Source organism: Notolepis coatsorum, assembly GCF_963971535.1.
Source record: "Notolepis coatsorum genome assembly, contig: SCAFFOLD_3378, whole genome shotgun sequence".
NCBI lineage: Eukaryota > Metazoa > Chordata > Actinopteri > Aulopiformes > Paralepididae > Notolepis > Notolepis coatsorum.
Window position 1 is genome coordinate 1 of NW_028171032.1, and position 17,932 is coordinate 17,932.

The 17,932-nt window shown below is 46.5% G+C and overlaps 1 protein-coding gene across 1 annotated transcript; it reads left to right on the forward strand.

Moving 5' to 3' along the window:
- Nucleotides 1–1,222: 1,222 nt before the first annotated feature.
- LOC311248360 (adhesion G protein-coupled receptor L1-like) lies at nt 1,223–16,768 on the forward strand (the record flags this gene model as incomplete). Its single annotated transcript, XM_084339255.1, is given in 13 exon segments — nt 1,223–1,317; nt 1,319–1,345; nt 1,347–1,412; nt 1,415–1,438; nt 7,540–7,713; nt 11,575–11,784; nt 12,824–13,044; nt 13,351–13,417; nt 14,219–14,310; nt 15,381–15,486; nt 15,488–15,550; nt 16,614–16,755; nt 16,758–16,768. Coding segments are annotated over 13 exon segments (1,298 nt in total), but the record flags the coding sequence as incomplete, so codon positions are not given.
- Between the last annotated feature and the right edge of the window lie 1,164 nt (nt 16,769–17,932).

Sequence of the window (17,932 nt, forward strand, 5' to 3'; positions counted from 1 at the left end):
CCCCCGCTCCGTCTCCCTCGCTCTCCGCCATCTTATCCCCCTACTCTCATCTCTCCCCCGCCTTCAAAAACCTCCCCCACCCCCCCTTTCCACCCGCCCCCCCCCCCCCCCTCCTTCTCTCCCCGGCACCCACCCACATCCTCTCTACCCTTCTTTTCTGTTTTCTGTCTCCGCTCGGCTCTGCAGTGGGAACGAGATTAGAATGATTGAAACAAACGCACCATGAATATTCATATGGAATAATAAGAGATCTGTGAATGCTTGAGGGATGAATGTTCCATTGCCCTCCACATTAAATCTCGCTCTCATCCACCACCCAGTCAGAATGAAAACGGTCCCTTACCGTACAATTCTAACCCTTCACTAACTCTCTCTCTCTCGACTCTCTCTGTCTCCCTCGCTCTCCTCTCTCTCTCTCTCTCTCTCTCTCTCTCTCTCTCTCTCTCTCTCTCTCCCTGTCAACTCTCTCTCTCTCTCTCTCTCTCTCTCTCTCTCTCTCTCACTCACTCTCTCTCTCTGTCTCTCTCTCTCTCTCCCCTGTCACTCTCCTCTCACTCTCTCCCTCTCTCTCTATATATATCTATCTCTACCTCCCTCTCTCTCTTATACTCTTCTATTACTGTATTATTCCCCCATTTCACCCCTCCTCTCTGTCTGTCTCCTTTTTTTAAATTTTGTCTATTTTTTTTTCTCTCCTCTCTCTCTCTCTCTCATCTTTCTCTCTCCTCTCTATCATCTCTTCCTTTCTCTCTCATATATCTCCCTCTCGCTCTCCACATATCTCCCTCTGTCTCTCCATCGCTCTCTCTCTTATCTATCTCTCTTCTCTACATACTGTATATATGTATATTGACATTTTTTTGTTGTTTACACTTGTTTACGTACTACTTGACTTTCTATTTTACTATATTATATCTACTATTTTACACCATCTTGTTATTTTATCTAGCACACTCTCAGGAGCAAAACAGAAAGAAGCATTTCATGCAAAAGTATTCTGTATTTATGTATGACAACTAATAAAGAAACTTGAACTCATCTATCTCTCTTCTCTCTCTCATCTATCTCTCTTCTCTCTCATCTATCTCTCTTTTCTCTCATCTCTCTACCCCGTTCTCTAGTCTCTCTCTCGCCTCTCGCTCTGTCTCTCTCTCTCGTCTCTCTCTCTCTCTCTCTCTCTCTCTCTCTCCCCCCTCCCCCCCCCCCCCCCCTCCAACCGCAGGCCAAGTGAAGGTGGTGTTTGTTCTGTACAAGAACCTGGGCTCTTTCCTGTCCACGGAGAACGCCACGGTGAAGATGGAGCTGGAGGCGGGGGCCAGGCCAAAGTGGGCGGGGCCTGGCGGTCAAACTCCCACGTGATCGCCGCCTCCATCAACAAGGAGTCGAGCAGGGTGTTCCTCACCGAGCCCGTGGTGTGTTCACCCTGAAGCACCTGCAGGTGACGGAAGACACTGTGATCCATAGCGTAGTATCCTATATACCACGGGGTAGAACAGATCACATGTAATAGGATTGTAATAGGTCTCCGGTATTTAATTGTCATCGGTTTACATTTACACTTACGTTTTGGTCATTTAGCTTTCTAAATTGTAGCATAGTACATAGTAGTATAGACATAGTAGTATAGACATAGTAGTATAGACATAGTAGTATAGACATAGTAGTTATAGACATAGTAGCATAGTAGTATAGACATAGACATAGTAGCATAGTAACATAGTAGTATAGACATAGTAGTATAGACATAGTAGTATAGACATAGACATAGTAGCATAGTACATAGTAGTATAGACATAGTAGTATAGACATAGACATAGTAGGCATAGTACATAGTAGTATAGACATAGTAGTATAGACATAGTAGTATAGACATAGACATAGTAGTATAGACATAGTAGTATAGACATAGTAGTATAGACATAGTAGTATAGACATAGACATAGTAGCATAGTACATAGTAGTATAGTCAGGGCCGCCTGGGAGAAATGCGAGGCCCTGTGCGAGATTTAACGCGAGGTTAAAAAAAATAAAAAAATAAATATATATATATATATATATTTTTTTTTTATACAGTCAACATATTCTTAAATAATAGCGCTGCCCGAGGCGGGGCATGATACAGTCAACATATAGCAAAAGAGAGAGCGAGAGAGAGCTCTCGTTCTACAGTCAATATACAGTGTACAGAGAGAGAGAGAGAGAGACACATTGGAAAGAAATTGAAATGCTATTTGGCCCTAAACAGAGAGTACACAGTGGCAGAATACCTGAGCACTGTGACTGAAGATCCTTGAGCACAGCCTAGCCATCGAGAAAGGCCGTCATAGGCAGACTGTGTGTGTTAGAAAGAGAGAGAGAGAGAGAGAGAGAGAGAGAGAGAGAACATGTGTGTTTGTCATGTGTGTGTGTGTTAGAGAGAGACTAGAGCATGTATGAGAGATTCAAAAGGACAAAGATCAACACTTAAATCCAAGAGAGAGAGAGAGAGAGAGAGAGAGAGAGACACACATTGGAAAGAAATTTAAATGCTATTTGGCCCTAAACAGAGAGTACACAGTGGCAGAATACCTGAGCACTGTGACTGAAGATCCTTGAGCACAGCCTAGCCATCGAGAAAGGCCGCCATAGGCAGACTGTGTGTGTTAGAAAGAGAGAGAGAGAGAGAGAGAGAGAACATGTGTGTTTGTCATGTGTGTGTGTGTTAGAGAGAGACTAGAGCATGTATGAGAGATCCAAAAGGACAAAGATCAACACTTAAATCCAACAAGAAGAGGGTCTATACCAGAGAAACCAAAGCAGCAAGGAGCCAATGGCCGACATCAGCTAAATAGGCTAGCCAGGTACTGTGACACCAGGCCACACACAGCTTTGGCCAACGGCCCAACGCTACCCAAGCTACACAAACGACCATTCACACACAGCACATGTCGTATCTCCAAATGTTGTGAAGTAGCATTATGTTTTGCCTGGAAAAAAACATCGTTATTAACAAAACATTCGGGAGGGGAAGGAAGGAAGAGTGGGGTAATGTCATGACATCTTACCTGCACGAGGAACGCAGGGCGAAAGGCCGCAACACAGGTCTCCACGTTGACGAAAGGCCTCTCGCTGTCGGGACAAATAAGCTATGGCCAGAGCCTTGTCATGGTGCAGGCCCGACTACATCTTCTGTCAAAGATGATGTCGTAGTCAGAGTGCCAGGGCCTGCTATTCTCAAGGCTAACTGATAGCATCAAACGAACGTTCCCAGCTGACGCTAAACAGCTAACTGGCTAACAGTTAGCTCAATCAGGCACCTGGCTGTATGTAGCCGCATAGCTTGCTTCTGCGTTCTGCAAGCTATGCGGCTACATACAGCCAGGTGCTCTCACCAGGCACACACCGTTAGCTACTAGTAGTACTATATTAGCTAGTCGACCAGTTTGGCTCCAGAGAGAGAGAAAGAGAGATAGGTCAGGTCCACGGCGGGAATATAATCATAGGTTGACTCACCATAACGCAGTATCAACGCGGCGCCAATGGTAAAGTTGGAAGGAGACTTTCTTGGCCCACGGTGTAATTTCTTCTTCTTCTTCTTCGAGTACTTTCCGGCAGACTGGACACCTTTCGGAGTATTGCTGCCTAACAGATTTATCTGCTCACAAGTTCTCTTCTCCTTCTTTTGAAAAGACATCCACTCGCCTCGCCTCGCTCCTCTGAATAGGTTAGCTAACGCTAGTTAGCCTTTAGCTAAGCTAGCTACTAGCCGACATCATCATGGCTATACCATGACAAGGCTCCGGCCATTTGTCCCGCTAGCGAGAGGCCTTTCGTCAACGTTCCTTGGTGACCGACCGACTGATAATGACCGACCTCTTTCTTCGTCTTGGCTGGCATAACTAAGCATAATAGTCAAAAGCTGCACGCGCGAAATAGTCAAACGCAGCTGACTCACGCCGGCGTACTACACATGATGTAAGTAAAACCACTCCCTTTGTTGAAACCAATAGTATGTCTGCTGCAGAACCCCAGAGGCTGAGCTCCAATAGTGAGTATGTCTGCAGGACTGCAGACCCAGGAACAAGTCAGACACATTCTACAAACGTGTCTAATGTGAAATATATAAGCATATAAGCAAAACTAGATTTTAGGTCTGTGATGAAAAAGGGCCTCGCGGGAAGGGGGGCCTCGCCTTTGCGAGGCCCCCCTTCCCGCGAGGCCCTGTGCGACCGCACTGCTCGCACACCCCCTGAGGCGGCCCTGAGTATAGTACATAGTAGCATAGTAGCATAGACATAGACATAGTAGTATAGTACATAGTAGCATAGTAGTATAGACATAGACATAGTAGCATAGTACATAGTAGTATAGTAGTATAGACATAGTATAATAGTACATAGTAGTATAGACATAGTAGCATAGTACATAGCAGGGATGTCCCGATCACGTTTTTTTGCTCCCGATCCGATCCCGATCATGTGATTTTGAGTATCTACCGATACCGATATTTCCCGATCCGATCAAATTTTTTTAATTTTTTTATTCAACAAACATGTTCACGTCTTATACTCATACTGAGGCCTTAGTTTTGGTTGTAATTTGCATAACATCATTCATTTATTTATTGTCACACAGAGCAGAAGAATTTTGCCAAAACAAACCAATAGTATCCAGCTACAGAACGGCAGACCAGCCACACTCTCAGACCCAAACGCATTTCCTTTGATTTAATTATACATCAAATGATTTATGAAGTTAACTTTTCACTTGGATAACGTCAACATTCAGGGTGAATGTAATGTGAGAAATTGGGATAAAAAAATATATTTAATTTGGGTCTGAGAGTGTGGCTGGTCTGCCGTTCTGCAGCTGGATACTATTGGTTTGTTTTGGCAAAATTCATCAGAAACAAGCGCCCCTCATCCCGCAGCTCAAACAGGTGTCACACGTGCCGTAGCTATGACGTGCATTATGTAGGAAATCCATAGGCTGAATATGATTTATTATCAGCATTTTAGGTCTATTATTTTACATTTCAAACGCATTTCTTTTTCCAGTTTAATGTATTTTATAACTCTTAACAAGCGGGCAGAAAAGTGGCAATTTTTTTACTTGAACTTGAGGACTGCATACTTTTTTTGCAAACCAAAACAACATACTTTATACTTATAGCACATGCATGAGCCTGGTCTCTTTTGAAAGATGACATTCTGAAGTTTCTGATTCCAGAAAGAAAATTCACTTTTAGTGCTAACGTAATAGAGTAACATAGGCCTGAACTTGAGTTGTAGAAAAACTTGTTACTCAAGTTTTTCTGTAGTATTTAGTAGTCCAGAGGTAGTATTTCCCCAGAAGGTGTTATGGCTTACAAAGCCATAAGCCTTATGTAGTACATATCCAAATTTCATAAAGATCCATTCAGAAATGAGTGATTAAGAGTGATTTTGGTAAACTGTGTACAAAGAAAAACTCAGTTTTCTCATAGACTTCAATTCATTCGGCTGTTTTTTTCTTCCTGTTTCTGCTCGTTAGTTTTTCACCAGATCCCTGATTCATACATCCCCAGGTGGGGTATCATTAGAAAGCCACACTCATTGGAAAGCCACCTTTATAATCATTTTTGAGATCGGATCTAGATTGACGGAACTACTGCGCAGTCAGGAGTGGTATTTTGCGCAATACCGTGTACTTTGCACAAGCCTCAAATACAGGCATGTAACTCGAGAACCGCTGAACAGATTCTGTCGGATTTTGTCGCTATCGACAGGCAACAAATAAGCCTTCAATTCGATATATATATTGTATTACAAAATATGCACACCCGAGCCACTAGGGGTCGCCAAAATGCCGGTGGGCAAATCGTACTAAAAACGTCCCATATATGGGACGGCGCACGCTAAGAGCTTTTATAGGCCTATTTCACACATTCTATGAAATCAATACATTCTGGAAATCATCTTGCGAGCCCCCTGCGGCTGCTTGCGACCCCTAGAGGGGTCCCCCACTTTGGGAACCACTGGCATAGTACATACCTCTTAATCCCTGAAGCATAGCTCAAAATGATTGCTTTTCTACAGTCAGGAAGGGCATTTTTCACTCTCACAAAAATGCACATTTGAACTGATCTGATGGCAGGCTGCAGGCATCTCTCCATGGTCCTGATTGCAGTGGTCCTGAATAAACATAACCATCTCCTGCACTGGTCTGCAATGTTGCACTTTCAAAACAAGTACAAATCTTGCAGCCTCATCCTCAAACTAAATGAATGTGCTCAAAACAGTTCAGAGCCTTAGGATATGTGTAAGATTATGTGCAACATAAATCGGTGCCGTCTTTCGGTGAAGTGACCCTTTATCGCAGTTAATCCTATTACCCTTTTTGACCTCAACCAATCAAATCAATCCGCAAAATGAATGCGTTAAAATATAAGATATTCCTTTATTGATCCACTTGGGGAAATCCAGGCGTCACAGCAGCATGGGGGAGGGGCGTTACAGGTATGATGGGCAGGGTAATAGTAGAAAGACATAAATATAGAGAATAAAATTAGATCTGAATATAAGTATATGAGGAAAAAATAAACAGTGAAAACAAAGGTGCAGATGAGGGTTTGTATGCCCTATTGGTTAAATTATATGCTACAATAAATATAGGCAACAAAATATGTGAATCTGAATACATACTATGAGTAAGAGAAGTAAACGGTATACACAAGGTACCCCAAAAAAAATGGTAAATGGTGCATTTATATAGCACTTTTATCCAAAAGGGCTTTAAAAAAAGATGTCCTCCTCACATTCACTCACACACCGACGGCAGAGGCGACCATGCGAGGTGCCGATTCGACACTGTGCCCGGGAGGAGCGGGAATCGAACTGGCAACCTTCCGATACCTACAGTAGACGGCCGCTCGACCACTGTTGCCCCAAACTGGCATTATTATGTGATACGTTGTAGGCTAGTCTGTGCAGGTCTTGGTGGCTAAGAGTCCAATTATTATGAAAATATTGCTGAGCCCTAAGGAGAAACAACAGCATTATCTATTATATACCATAATCCCTTCTCTTCCTCATCATTGTTTCTCATCAGAACAATGAACACTGATCTCTCCACACACAAGCACACATGAACACACACATACACACACACACAACACAACACAACATGCTGCACTCGCACACACACACAAACGCACCACGGGTCACTTTAAACACACAAGAAAAGGACACTTTAAAGGAAGGAAAAGGACACGTTAAGAAAATAACTTGTTGTGATTGTTGTATAGTATAGTTAGTAACAGCAAGTATAGCATAGGGACATAGAAGAAAAACCGCACATTGTATAGGAACGTACATCCAGTTGCCTTTAAGCGATTTATCAACATGTCTATTTTACCATGTCTATTCTAGTTATCTTTTTATTATTATTACTATTGTTTTATTTGCACAATCGAAGCGGGCATGGCCAACCGCATTTCACTGTATGCCCTGGGATGTATGTGATGAATAAAACTCTTGAACCTTGAATCTTCTCCCTCTCTCCCTTCCTTCCTCCCCCCAGCTGGAGAACCATTTCAGTCCAAACTGTTCCTTCTGGAACTACTCGGAGCGCTCCATGACGGGCCAGTGGTCGTCCCAGGGCTGCCGGCTCCTGGACACCAACGGCACGCACACCACCTGCTCCTGCAGCCACCTCACCAACTTCGCCGTGCTCATGGCCCATCACGAACCTGACGTAAGCTAGCCAAGACGCCGCGGTTCAATACAGTATTCTCAGCTCATGGCGCGTCACAAACCTGACGTAAGCTAGCAACGACACCGCGGTTCAATACAGTATTCTCAGCTCATGGCCCGTCACGAACCTGACGTAAGCTAGCCAAGACACCGCAGTTCAATACAGTATTCTCAGCTCATGGCGCGTCACAAACCTGACGTAAGCTAGCAACGACACCGCGGTTCAATACAGTATTCTCAGCTCATGGCCCGTCACGAACCTGATGTAAGCTAGCAAAGACAGCGCAGTTCAATACAGTATTCTCAGCTCATGGCGCGTCATGAACCTGACGTAAGCTAGCCAAGACACCGCGGTTCAGATATACAGTACGCTCAGCTCATGGCCCGTCACGAACCTGACGTAAGCTAGCCAAGACACAACGGTTCAATACAGTATTCTTAGCTCATGGCCCGTCACGAACCTGACGTAAGCTAGCACAGACACCGCGGTTCAATACAGTATTCTTAGCTCATGGCGCGTCACGAACCTGACGTAAGCTAGCCAAGACGCCGCGGTTCAATACAGTATTCTCAGCTCATGGCGCGTCACAAACCTGACGTAAGCTAGCAAAGACACCGCGGTTCAATACAGTATTCTCAGCTCATGGCCCGTCACGAACCTGACGTAAGCTAGCAAAGACACCGTGGTTCAATACAGTATACACTCCGCTCATGGCGCATCACGAACCTGACGTAAGCTAGCCAAGACACCGCGGTTCAATACAGTATACACTCCGCTCATGGCGCGTCACGAACCTGACGTAAGCTAGCCAAGACACCGCGGTTCAGATATACAGTACGCTCAGCTCATGGCCCGTCACGAACCTGACGTAAGCTAGCCAAGACACAACGGTTCAATACAGTATTCTTAGCTCATGGCCCGTCACGAACCTGACGTAAGCTAGCACAGACACCGCGGTTCAATACAGTATTCTCAGCTCATGGCCCGTCACGAACCTGACGTAAGCTAGCAAAGACACCGCGGTTCAATACAGTACGCTCAGCTCATGGCCGGTCACAAACCTGACGTAAGCTAGCACAGACACCGCGGTTCAATACAGTATTCTTAGCTCATGGCGCGTCACGAACCTGACGTAAGCTAGCAAAGACACCGCGGTTCAATACAGTATTCTCAGCTCATGGCGCGTCACAAACCTGACGTAAGCTAGCAAAGACACCGCGGTTCAATACAGTATTCTTAGCTCATGGCCCGTCACGAACCTGACGTAAGCTAGCTAAGACGCCGCGGTTCAATACAGTATTCTCAGCTCATGGCCCGTCACGAACCTGACGTAAGCTAGCAAAGACACCGCGGTTCAATACAGTACGCTCAGCTCATGGCCGGTCACAAACCTGACGTAAGCTAGCACAGACACCGCGGTTCAATACAGTATTCTTAGCTCATGGCGCGTCACGAACCTGACGTAAGCTAGCAAAGACACCGCGGTTCAATACAGTATTCTCAGCTCATGGCGCGTCACAAACCTGACGTAAGCTAGCAAAGACACCGCGGTTCAATACAGTATTCTTAGCTCATGGCCCGTCACGAACCTGACGTAAGCTAGCTAAGACGCCGCGGTTCAATACAGTATTCTCAGCTCATGGCCCGTCACGAACCTGACGTAAGCTAGCAAAGACACCACGGTTCAGATATACAGTACGCTCAGCTCATGGCCGGTCACAAACCTGACGTAAGCTAGCAAAGACACCACGGTTCAATCAAAGTCAAAGTCAGCTTTATTGTCACCTCTCGTAATGTGCAAGACATACAGAGAAAGGAAATGGCGTTTCCCCCTTCCCACGGTGTATATAAAAAACAAGAACTAATATTTTTTTTTTTTTGATCCACTTTTTCTCCCATTTTTCTATTTTTTCTCCCATCCCAATTTTCGTATCATCCAATTCAACCCTCCCCTGTCACGAACGCTGTTTCTTGCCTCCCACAAGCCGGCTGCAATGTGGACTAAGTCATACATAGCACAAGTCCCCTCCGGTACTTGAGGTAACAGCAGTCGCATCTTTTCACCTGCGCAGCTCGATCTCTCAGTGGCGAGGAGTAACGCGTGGGAGGCTCACGCTGCCCCCGACACTTCCTGATTCTACTGCGCAGGCGCACCAACCGACTTGTAGGAGTCGCTTGTTCACAACGTTCGATCCCCACCCTTCAGTTTTCCTCCCCGTAATACGGCCAATGTGTATTACTGCGGACGACCAGCTAAACTGAAAACAATGTGGAGAGCTGGATTCGAACACGCGAATCCTAGCGTCTCCACACTGGTGGCGAGTGCCTTGCCCACTACACCACCTAGCCGCCCAAAAAACAAGAACTAATATAAACATAAAGTAACATATAGTACAATAGTAAGTATGAATAATAAATAATGGCAGTAAAATACAATAATACAATAATGGCAGTAAAGTGGCAGTGAGATGATGGATATGGCAGTAAACTAATATGATGTAAACTAAGTAAATTAAATTAAATATGGCAGTAAACTAAAGTGGCAGTGAGTTTGTAAAGTGGCAGTGTGTGTCTGTGTGTGTGTCAGTGGGGGGGGGGGGGGGGGGTTTAGTTACAATACAGTACGCTCAGCTCATGGCCTGTCACGAACCTGACGTAAGCTAGCAAAGACACCGCAGTTAAAATATACACACGCACACACACACGTAGATGTACTCATACACAACAAACACACACACACACACAAACATAGACGTACACACACACACATTTAACGCCCCCCTCTCTCCATCTGTCTCACTCTTTGTCTGGAATGTTGTCTTCTCCTTCAGAACCTCTCGGAGGAAACGCACACACACACACACACACACACTCACAAACACACACACACACACACACACACACACACACACACACACTCACAAACACACAGACACACACACACTCACACACACACACACACACACACTCATGTCCCCGTCTAGCAGACGTTCCCTGAATGTCATGTCTTTTCTCTACATGTCTTGTCTCTTGTCTCGACACTTTAACTCACTGCATATATTTACAAATATTACTCCTCCTCTCCGCACCTCCCTCCCGCCTCTCCCTGCTGATCCATCTTCCTGTTCTGTCTGCCCTTCCTCCACCCCTCCTCCTCCTCCTCCTTTTCCCTTTCCTTATTCCCTTGCCCCGTCCACTATCTCCTACCACACCACATTTCTCTCTCTCTCTCTCTCTCTCTCTCTCTCTCTCTCTCTCTCTCTCTTCTCTCTCATCTCTCTCTCTCTCTCTCTCTCTCTCTCTCTCTCTCTCTCTCTCTCTCTCTCTCACTGCCCCTCCTTTCACTATCTCCCCCTCTCTTTCCCTTTCTCTCTCTCTCTCTCTCTCTCTCTCTCTCTCTCTCTCTCTCTCTCTCTCTCTCTCTCTTCTCTCTCTCTCTCTCTCTCTCTCTCTCTCTCTCTCTCTCTCTCTCTCTCTCTCTCTCTCTCTCTCTCTCTATCTCTCTCACTGCCCCCCCTCTCTCTCTCCGCCCCCCCCCTCTCTCTGTCTCCCCTCTCTCTCTCCATCCCCCCTCTCTCTCTCTGCCCCCCCCCCACTCTCTCTCACTAATGTAATTGTAGCTATCTTAATTGTTACAGTAGTTTCATTATGCATTGTGTGTACTGATTTTTAATAATTTTGTTTTTGCAATAGTGATTGTTTTTGTATGTTTTTTTGTGTGTGGACCCCATGAAGACTAGCTGGTTGCTATCGCACCAGCTAATGGGGATCCCTAATAAAATAAAATCAAATCAAAATCTCTCTGCCCCCCCCCCCTATATCTCCCCCCCCACCCCCCCCCCCCCCCTCTCTCTCTGGTAGTACCCCGGGCGGATGCACGAGCTGATCCTCTTTGTGATCACCTGGGTGGGCATCGTCATCTCCCTGGTGTGCCTGGCCATCTGCATCTCCACCTTCTGCTTCCTGCGCGGCCTCCAGACAGACCGCAACACCATCCACAAGAACCTCTGCATCAACCTCTTCATCGCCGAGCTCCTCTTCCTCATCGGCATCGACAAGACCCAGTACCACGTGAGTGGCGCTCCAGCCGGGTGCGGTGTGTGTGTGTGTGTGTGTGTGTGTGTGTGTGTGTGTGTGTGTGTGTGTGTGTGTGTGTGTGTGTGTGTGTGTGTGTGTGTGGTGATGATGCTACTCTGTCCTCCACTGTTTTTCAACTATCTTTCTTCTACTGTTCATTCCTTTCTCCCCTACTCTATTATCCCCTCTTCCTCCTCATCTTCCTCTCCCTCCTCTCTCTCCCCTCTTCCTACTCCTCCTCCCTCCTCTCTCTCCCCTCTTCCTACTCCTCCTCCCTCCTCTCTCTCCCCTCTTCCTACTCCTCCTCCCTCCCCTCTCTCTCCCCTCTCCCTCCCTCCTCTCTCTCCCCTCTTCCTCCTCCTCCCTCCCCTCTCTCTCCCCTCTTCTTCTTCCTCCTCCCCCCTCTCTCTCCCCTTTTCCTCTTCCTCCTTCCTCTCTCTCCCCTCTCCCTCCTCTTCCCTCCCCTCTCTTTCTCCCATCTGTCCCCACTCTCTCTCCCCTCTTCCTCCTCCTCCTCCTCCTCCTCCTCCTCCTCCCTCCCCTCTTTCTCCCATCTTCCTTCTCCTCCCCCGTCTCTCTCCCCTCTTCCTCTTCCTCCTTCCTCTCTCTCCCCTCTCCCTCCTCCTCCCTCCCCTCTCTTTCTCCCATCTTTCCCCACTCTCTCTCCCCTCTTCCTCCTCCTCCTCCCTCCCCTCTCTCTCCCCTCTTCCTCCTCCTCCCTCCCCTCTCTCTCCCCTCTTCCTCTTCCTCCTTCCTCTCTCTCACCTCTTCCTCCCTCCCCTATCTCTCCCCTCCTCCTCTTCCTCCCTCCCCTCTCTCTCCCCTCTTCCTCCTCCTCCTCCCCCCCTCTCTCTCTCCCCTCCTCCTCCTCCTCCTCCTCCTCCTCCTCCTCTTCCTCCTCCTCCTCCTCCTCCTCCTCCTCCTCCCTCCCGTCTCTCTCCCCTCTTCCTACTCCCTCCCCTCTCTCCCCCCTCTTCCTCCTCCTCCTCCTCCTCCTCCTCCTCCTCCTCCTCCTCCTCCTCCTCCTCCTCAGATTGCGTGTCCCATCTTCGCGGGCCTCCTCCACTTCTTCTTCCTGGCCGCGTTCTCCTGGATGTGTCTGGAGGGGGTGCAGCTGTACCTCATGCTGGTGGAGGTGTTCGAGAGCGAGTACTCCCGCAAGAAATACTACTACCTGTGCGGCTACTGCTTCCCGGCGCTGGTGGTCGGCATCTCGGCCGCCATCGACTACAGGAGCTACGGGACCAAGAAAGCGTAACGTGTGACGCTATAGGGCCTTTTTCCTCGCACCTGCAGATTGACACGCGGGATTAAGCTATTCCCCCCAGCGGGAGGCGGGATACGGAGCGCGAACGCTGAAGCGGGAGCTCTCTCGCACCTCCCCCGCAGACCGGCTTCATCCAAAGCCTGATGATTAGCTTCCATAAAATAATCCACCGAGACGGGGGAATATCCTGTGTGCGTGTGGACACAAGAGAGTGTGTGTTGGTGTGCGCAGTGTGCGCGCCCTGTGTGTGTAACTCTGTCTTCTCCTCTGTCTTCTCCTCTGTCCCACTCCAGATGCTGGCTGAGAGTGGATAACTATTTCATCTGGAGCTTCATTGGGCCTGTCTCCTTTGTTATTATGGTATTAGTCTTACTCCTTTGTTATTGTGATATTAGTCTTACTCCTTTGTTATTATGGTATTAGTCTTACTCCTTGGTTAGTATGGTATTCGTCTTACTCCTTTGTTATTATGGTATTAGTCTTATTCCTTTGTTATTATGGTATTAGTCTTACTCCTTTGTTATTGTGATATTAGTCTTACTCCTGGGTTATTATGGTATTAGTCTTATTCCTTTGTTATTATGGTATTAGTCTTACTCCTTTGTTATTATGGTATTAGTCTTATTCCTTTGTTATTATGGTATTAGTCTTATTCCTTTTTATTATGGTATTAGTCTTAGTCCTTTTTATTATGGTATTAGTCTTAGTCCTTTGTTATTATGGTATTAGTCTTATTCCTTTGTTATTATGGTATTAGTCTTACTCCTTTGTTATTATGGTATTAGTCTTACTCCTTTGTTATTATGGTATTATTCTTACTCCTTGGTTATTATGGTATTAGTCTTACTCCTTTGTTATTATGGTATTAGTCTTACTCCTTTGTTATTATGATATTAGTCGTACTCCTTTGTTATTATGGTATTAGTCTTACTCCTTTGTTATTATGGTATTAGTCTTACTCCTTTGTTATTATGGTATTAGTCGTACTCCCAGTCAGTGTTATTCCTCTCACCGGCATCGTACCACACAGTCAGACCGAAACTATTTCACCCTGTAAAGTTATTACTAGTGCAACATAAAAATATATATTATTGCTCCGTTCCCCCCTGAGGTACCCACAGTGTGACTCACAGCGTCTCACTTACGTCTCCTTGTCCCCAGCTGAACCTGGTGTTCCTAATGATCACTCTGCACAAGATGATCCGTAACTCCTCCGCTCTCAAACCCGACTCCAGCCGCCTGGATAACATCAAGTGAGTTTATTTGTATTTTTATTCATAGAAAAATAGACCAGGGCATAGATCAAAAGATGTTTGTATGGACCCAAACAGCAAAAAACAACGGGGAAGAAAAAAGTTTGCAAATAATGAACAGATACAGTAGATGGATGTAAGAGTACCTACATACACACGGTATTCGTATATATATACATAATATATGTATATATATATATTACAAATGGGCATCTCATGTATCTACATATGTATCTGTACAGTAAATAATTGACTTCTACAGGTAAAATCTGCATATATAGGTATACACATGTACAAATAATGCACATAATCGCATGCCACACCCGTAAACAATTATAGTATGTGTATAGTGAGAGTTGAACATACATATACGCACTTGCTCAATCGTACGCATGTATTCATGCCCAGAGCACAAAGAGACGGAGAAAATAAGAAAGAGCCACTCAGTTCTGGAACACCCAACTGAAATAAGACACTGTGCTACTGTACCTACCACACCTTACAAAAAAAACTCAATACCTGGTTATTAACCAATCAAACATGTAATCACTTTTAATCATTTCATTGTGTATTTTATTATTGCTTTTATTATTATGTTGGATTATGTTGTAAATACTGTGTTGTACTTTTAATGTTTCTGTTCTACAGTAGGTGTATTGTCGGTCTCATAACATCTTGCCAAAAGGACTACAGTTGCGAATTAGCCAGCTGGCTAAAACTGACACATTTACAGAAATGTTTATCAATGTGTACTGTCCTTTTTAAAAAATAAACTGAACTGAAACTGAAACTGAAAGGGAAAATAAATAAATACATAAAGAAAATAATAATAATACAATTAAATATAAAAAAAAATATCAAAAGGGGATTAATAAAGGAACACTTGACTTGACTGGATTTTTGGGACAAAAAGATAAACCACAAAGTAAAACTGACTGGCAGTGAATTATAATTGAATTCCTAAATACACGAAGGTTTAAAAGATACAATATGATAAGATAGATCCAACGTAGTGATTGATGTCTGTCTGTTGCCATGGTAACATTACTCTGCCCCCCCCCCCCCCTCAGATCCTGGGCTCTGGGCGCCATCGCCTTGCTCTTCCTGCTCGGCCTGACCTGGGCCTTCGGCCTCCTCTTCATCAACGAGAACACGGTCATCATGGCCTACCTCTTCTACCACCTTCAACGCCTTCCAGGGCATCTTCATCTTCATCTTCCACTGCGCCCTGCAGAAGAAGGTACCGCAGCCTGCCGGCCCAGTTCAGTGCTGCCTTGTGTCTCTAGATTAATGATGCTGACAGGGGAGGGGTGGGTGGAGGGGTGGAGGGGTGGATGGAGAGATGGATCGAGGGATGGATGGATGTTTAAAGGTTTATGGATGGGTGGATGGATGGATGGATGGATGGATGGATGGATGGATGGATGGATGGAGGAATGGATCGAGGGATTGATGGATGTTTAAAGGTTATGGATGGATGGATGGATGGATGGTATGGATGGATGGATGGATGGATGGATGGATGGATGGGTGGATGGATGGATGGATGGATGGATGGATGGATGGATGGATGGATGGAGGAATGGATCGAGGGATTGATGGATGTTTAAAGGTTATGGATGGATGGGATGGATGGATGGATGGATGGATGGATGGATGGATGGATGGATGGATGGATGGATGGATAGATGGATGATCTGGTGGATGGATGGATGGATGGATGAATGGGTGGATGAGTGGATGGATGGATGGATGGATGGATGGATGATCTGGTGGATGGACGAATGGATGGATGATCTGGTGGATGGATGGATGGATGGATGGATGGATGGGTGGATGAGTGGAGGGATGGAGGGAGGGATGATGATCTGGTGGGTAGGTGGATGGTTGGATGGAAGGAGGGAGGGAGGGAGGGGTGATGGATGAATGAATGGGTGGATGAGTGGGTGGGTTGATGGATGGATGGATGGATGGATGAATGGATTGGTGTGAACGGACGGATAGATTCCAAGTGGTAACCTCTGGCAGGTTGGGAGCAGCGCAGTGAGTAAATCCTGCTGTACTCCAGCTGTATAACGACCTCTCTCCCACACTCTGTGAGGCTAAGTGTGCGGCTGTAAAGCATGCTCTATTGCTGATGTGTGTGCATGTGTGTGTGTGTGTGTGTGTGTGTGCGTGCGTGCGTGCGTGTGTGTGTGTGTGTGTGTGTGTGTGTGTGTGTGTGTGTGTCTGTGTGTGCGTGTGTGTGTGTGCGTGCGTGTGTGTGTGTGTGTGTGTGTGTGTGTGTGTGTGTGTCTTCACAGGTCCATAAGGAGTACAGCAAGTGTCTGCGTCACTCTTACTGCTGCAGCCGCTCGTCCACCACCAGCTCCCACGGCTCCCTGAAGAACTCTGCCCTGCGCGCCAACAACCGCTATTACACCGGCAGCCAGGCGCGCCACACAGCTGCCACAGACAGGTCAGAGCAAGGACCAAGTGCCACTCACACGCACACGCATGCACACACACACACACACACTCACTCATGCACACACACACACACACACACACACACACACACACACACACACACACACACACACACACACACACACAGCACACACACACACACACACACGCACACTGTTGTCTCCATTACCTATGTTCAGCCTGGCTGGGGGGTAGCCATGGTCTAGCATGGTATGGTATGGTATGGTCGGGTTTGTGTCTCCATTGTGTTTCTTGTAAACTCTCTGGTTGCAAAACTCTCACAGCAGCAACCGTGGTACACAAGCTAAACCCTGATGATACAACAGTCCCAGCCAGGTCTGGCCAGGTTGTGAAAGGTGTCCGCCTCAGCCGGGGTCCAGCCAGGTTTGGCCAGTGTTCTAAACACAATGGAAACGCTCACTGTGCACCAGACAGGCCACAGCACGGCTAAACCCTGGCTAGTGGAGGCAAGGCATAAAACAACACTTTTAAACATCTCTCCACAATCAGCAAACAAGCCGTCCCGTAATATAATCAGAGACACACAGCCGACAACCGGACCAGCTTTCACTGTAATTACGTCTCGCGCATCGAGAGTCTCTATTAGCACTCCTTGTGTTTTAGCGGGACTTAGCTGTGTGAGCCTGTTTACTCTGCGTCTCCTTTATCTACTGTGTGTTTGCCTATTGTTCCTGGCGGATTAGAGTGAGACCCAGAGTTTTGATTACAGTTGCTGTTGAGTTTCAGAGTCGATGCGATGCTTCCTCGCCGTATTTACCTCTGTTGTCTGAATGGCTCCCACTGAATGTTCCCACAGCCCTATGTTCCCTCAGCCCTATGTTCCCACAACTCAATGTTCCCACAGCCCTATATTCCCTCAGCCCTATGTTCTCTCAGCCCTATGTTCCCTCAGCCCTATGTTCCCACAGCCCTATGTTCCCACAGCCCTATGTTCCCACAACTCAATGTTCCCACAGCCCTATGTTCCCACAGCCCTATGTTCCCTCAGCCCTATGTTCCCACAACTCAATGTTCCCACAGCCCCATGTTCCCACAGCCCTATGTTCCCTCAGCCCTATGTTCCCACAACTCAATGTTCCCACAGCCCCATGTTCCCACAGCCCTATGTTCCCACAGCCCAATGTTCCCACAG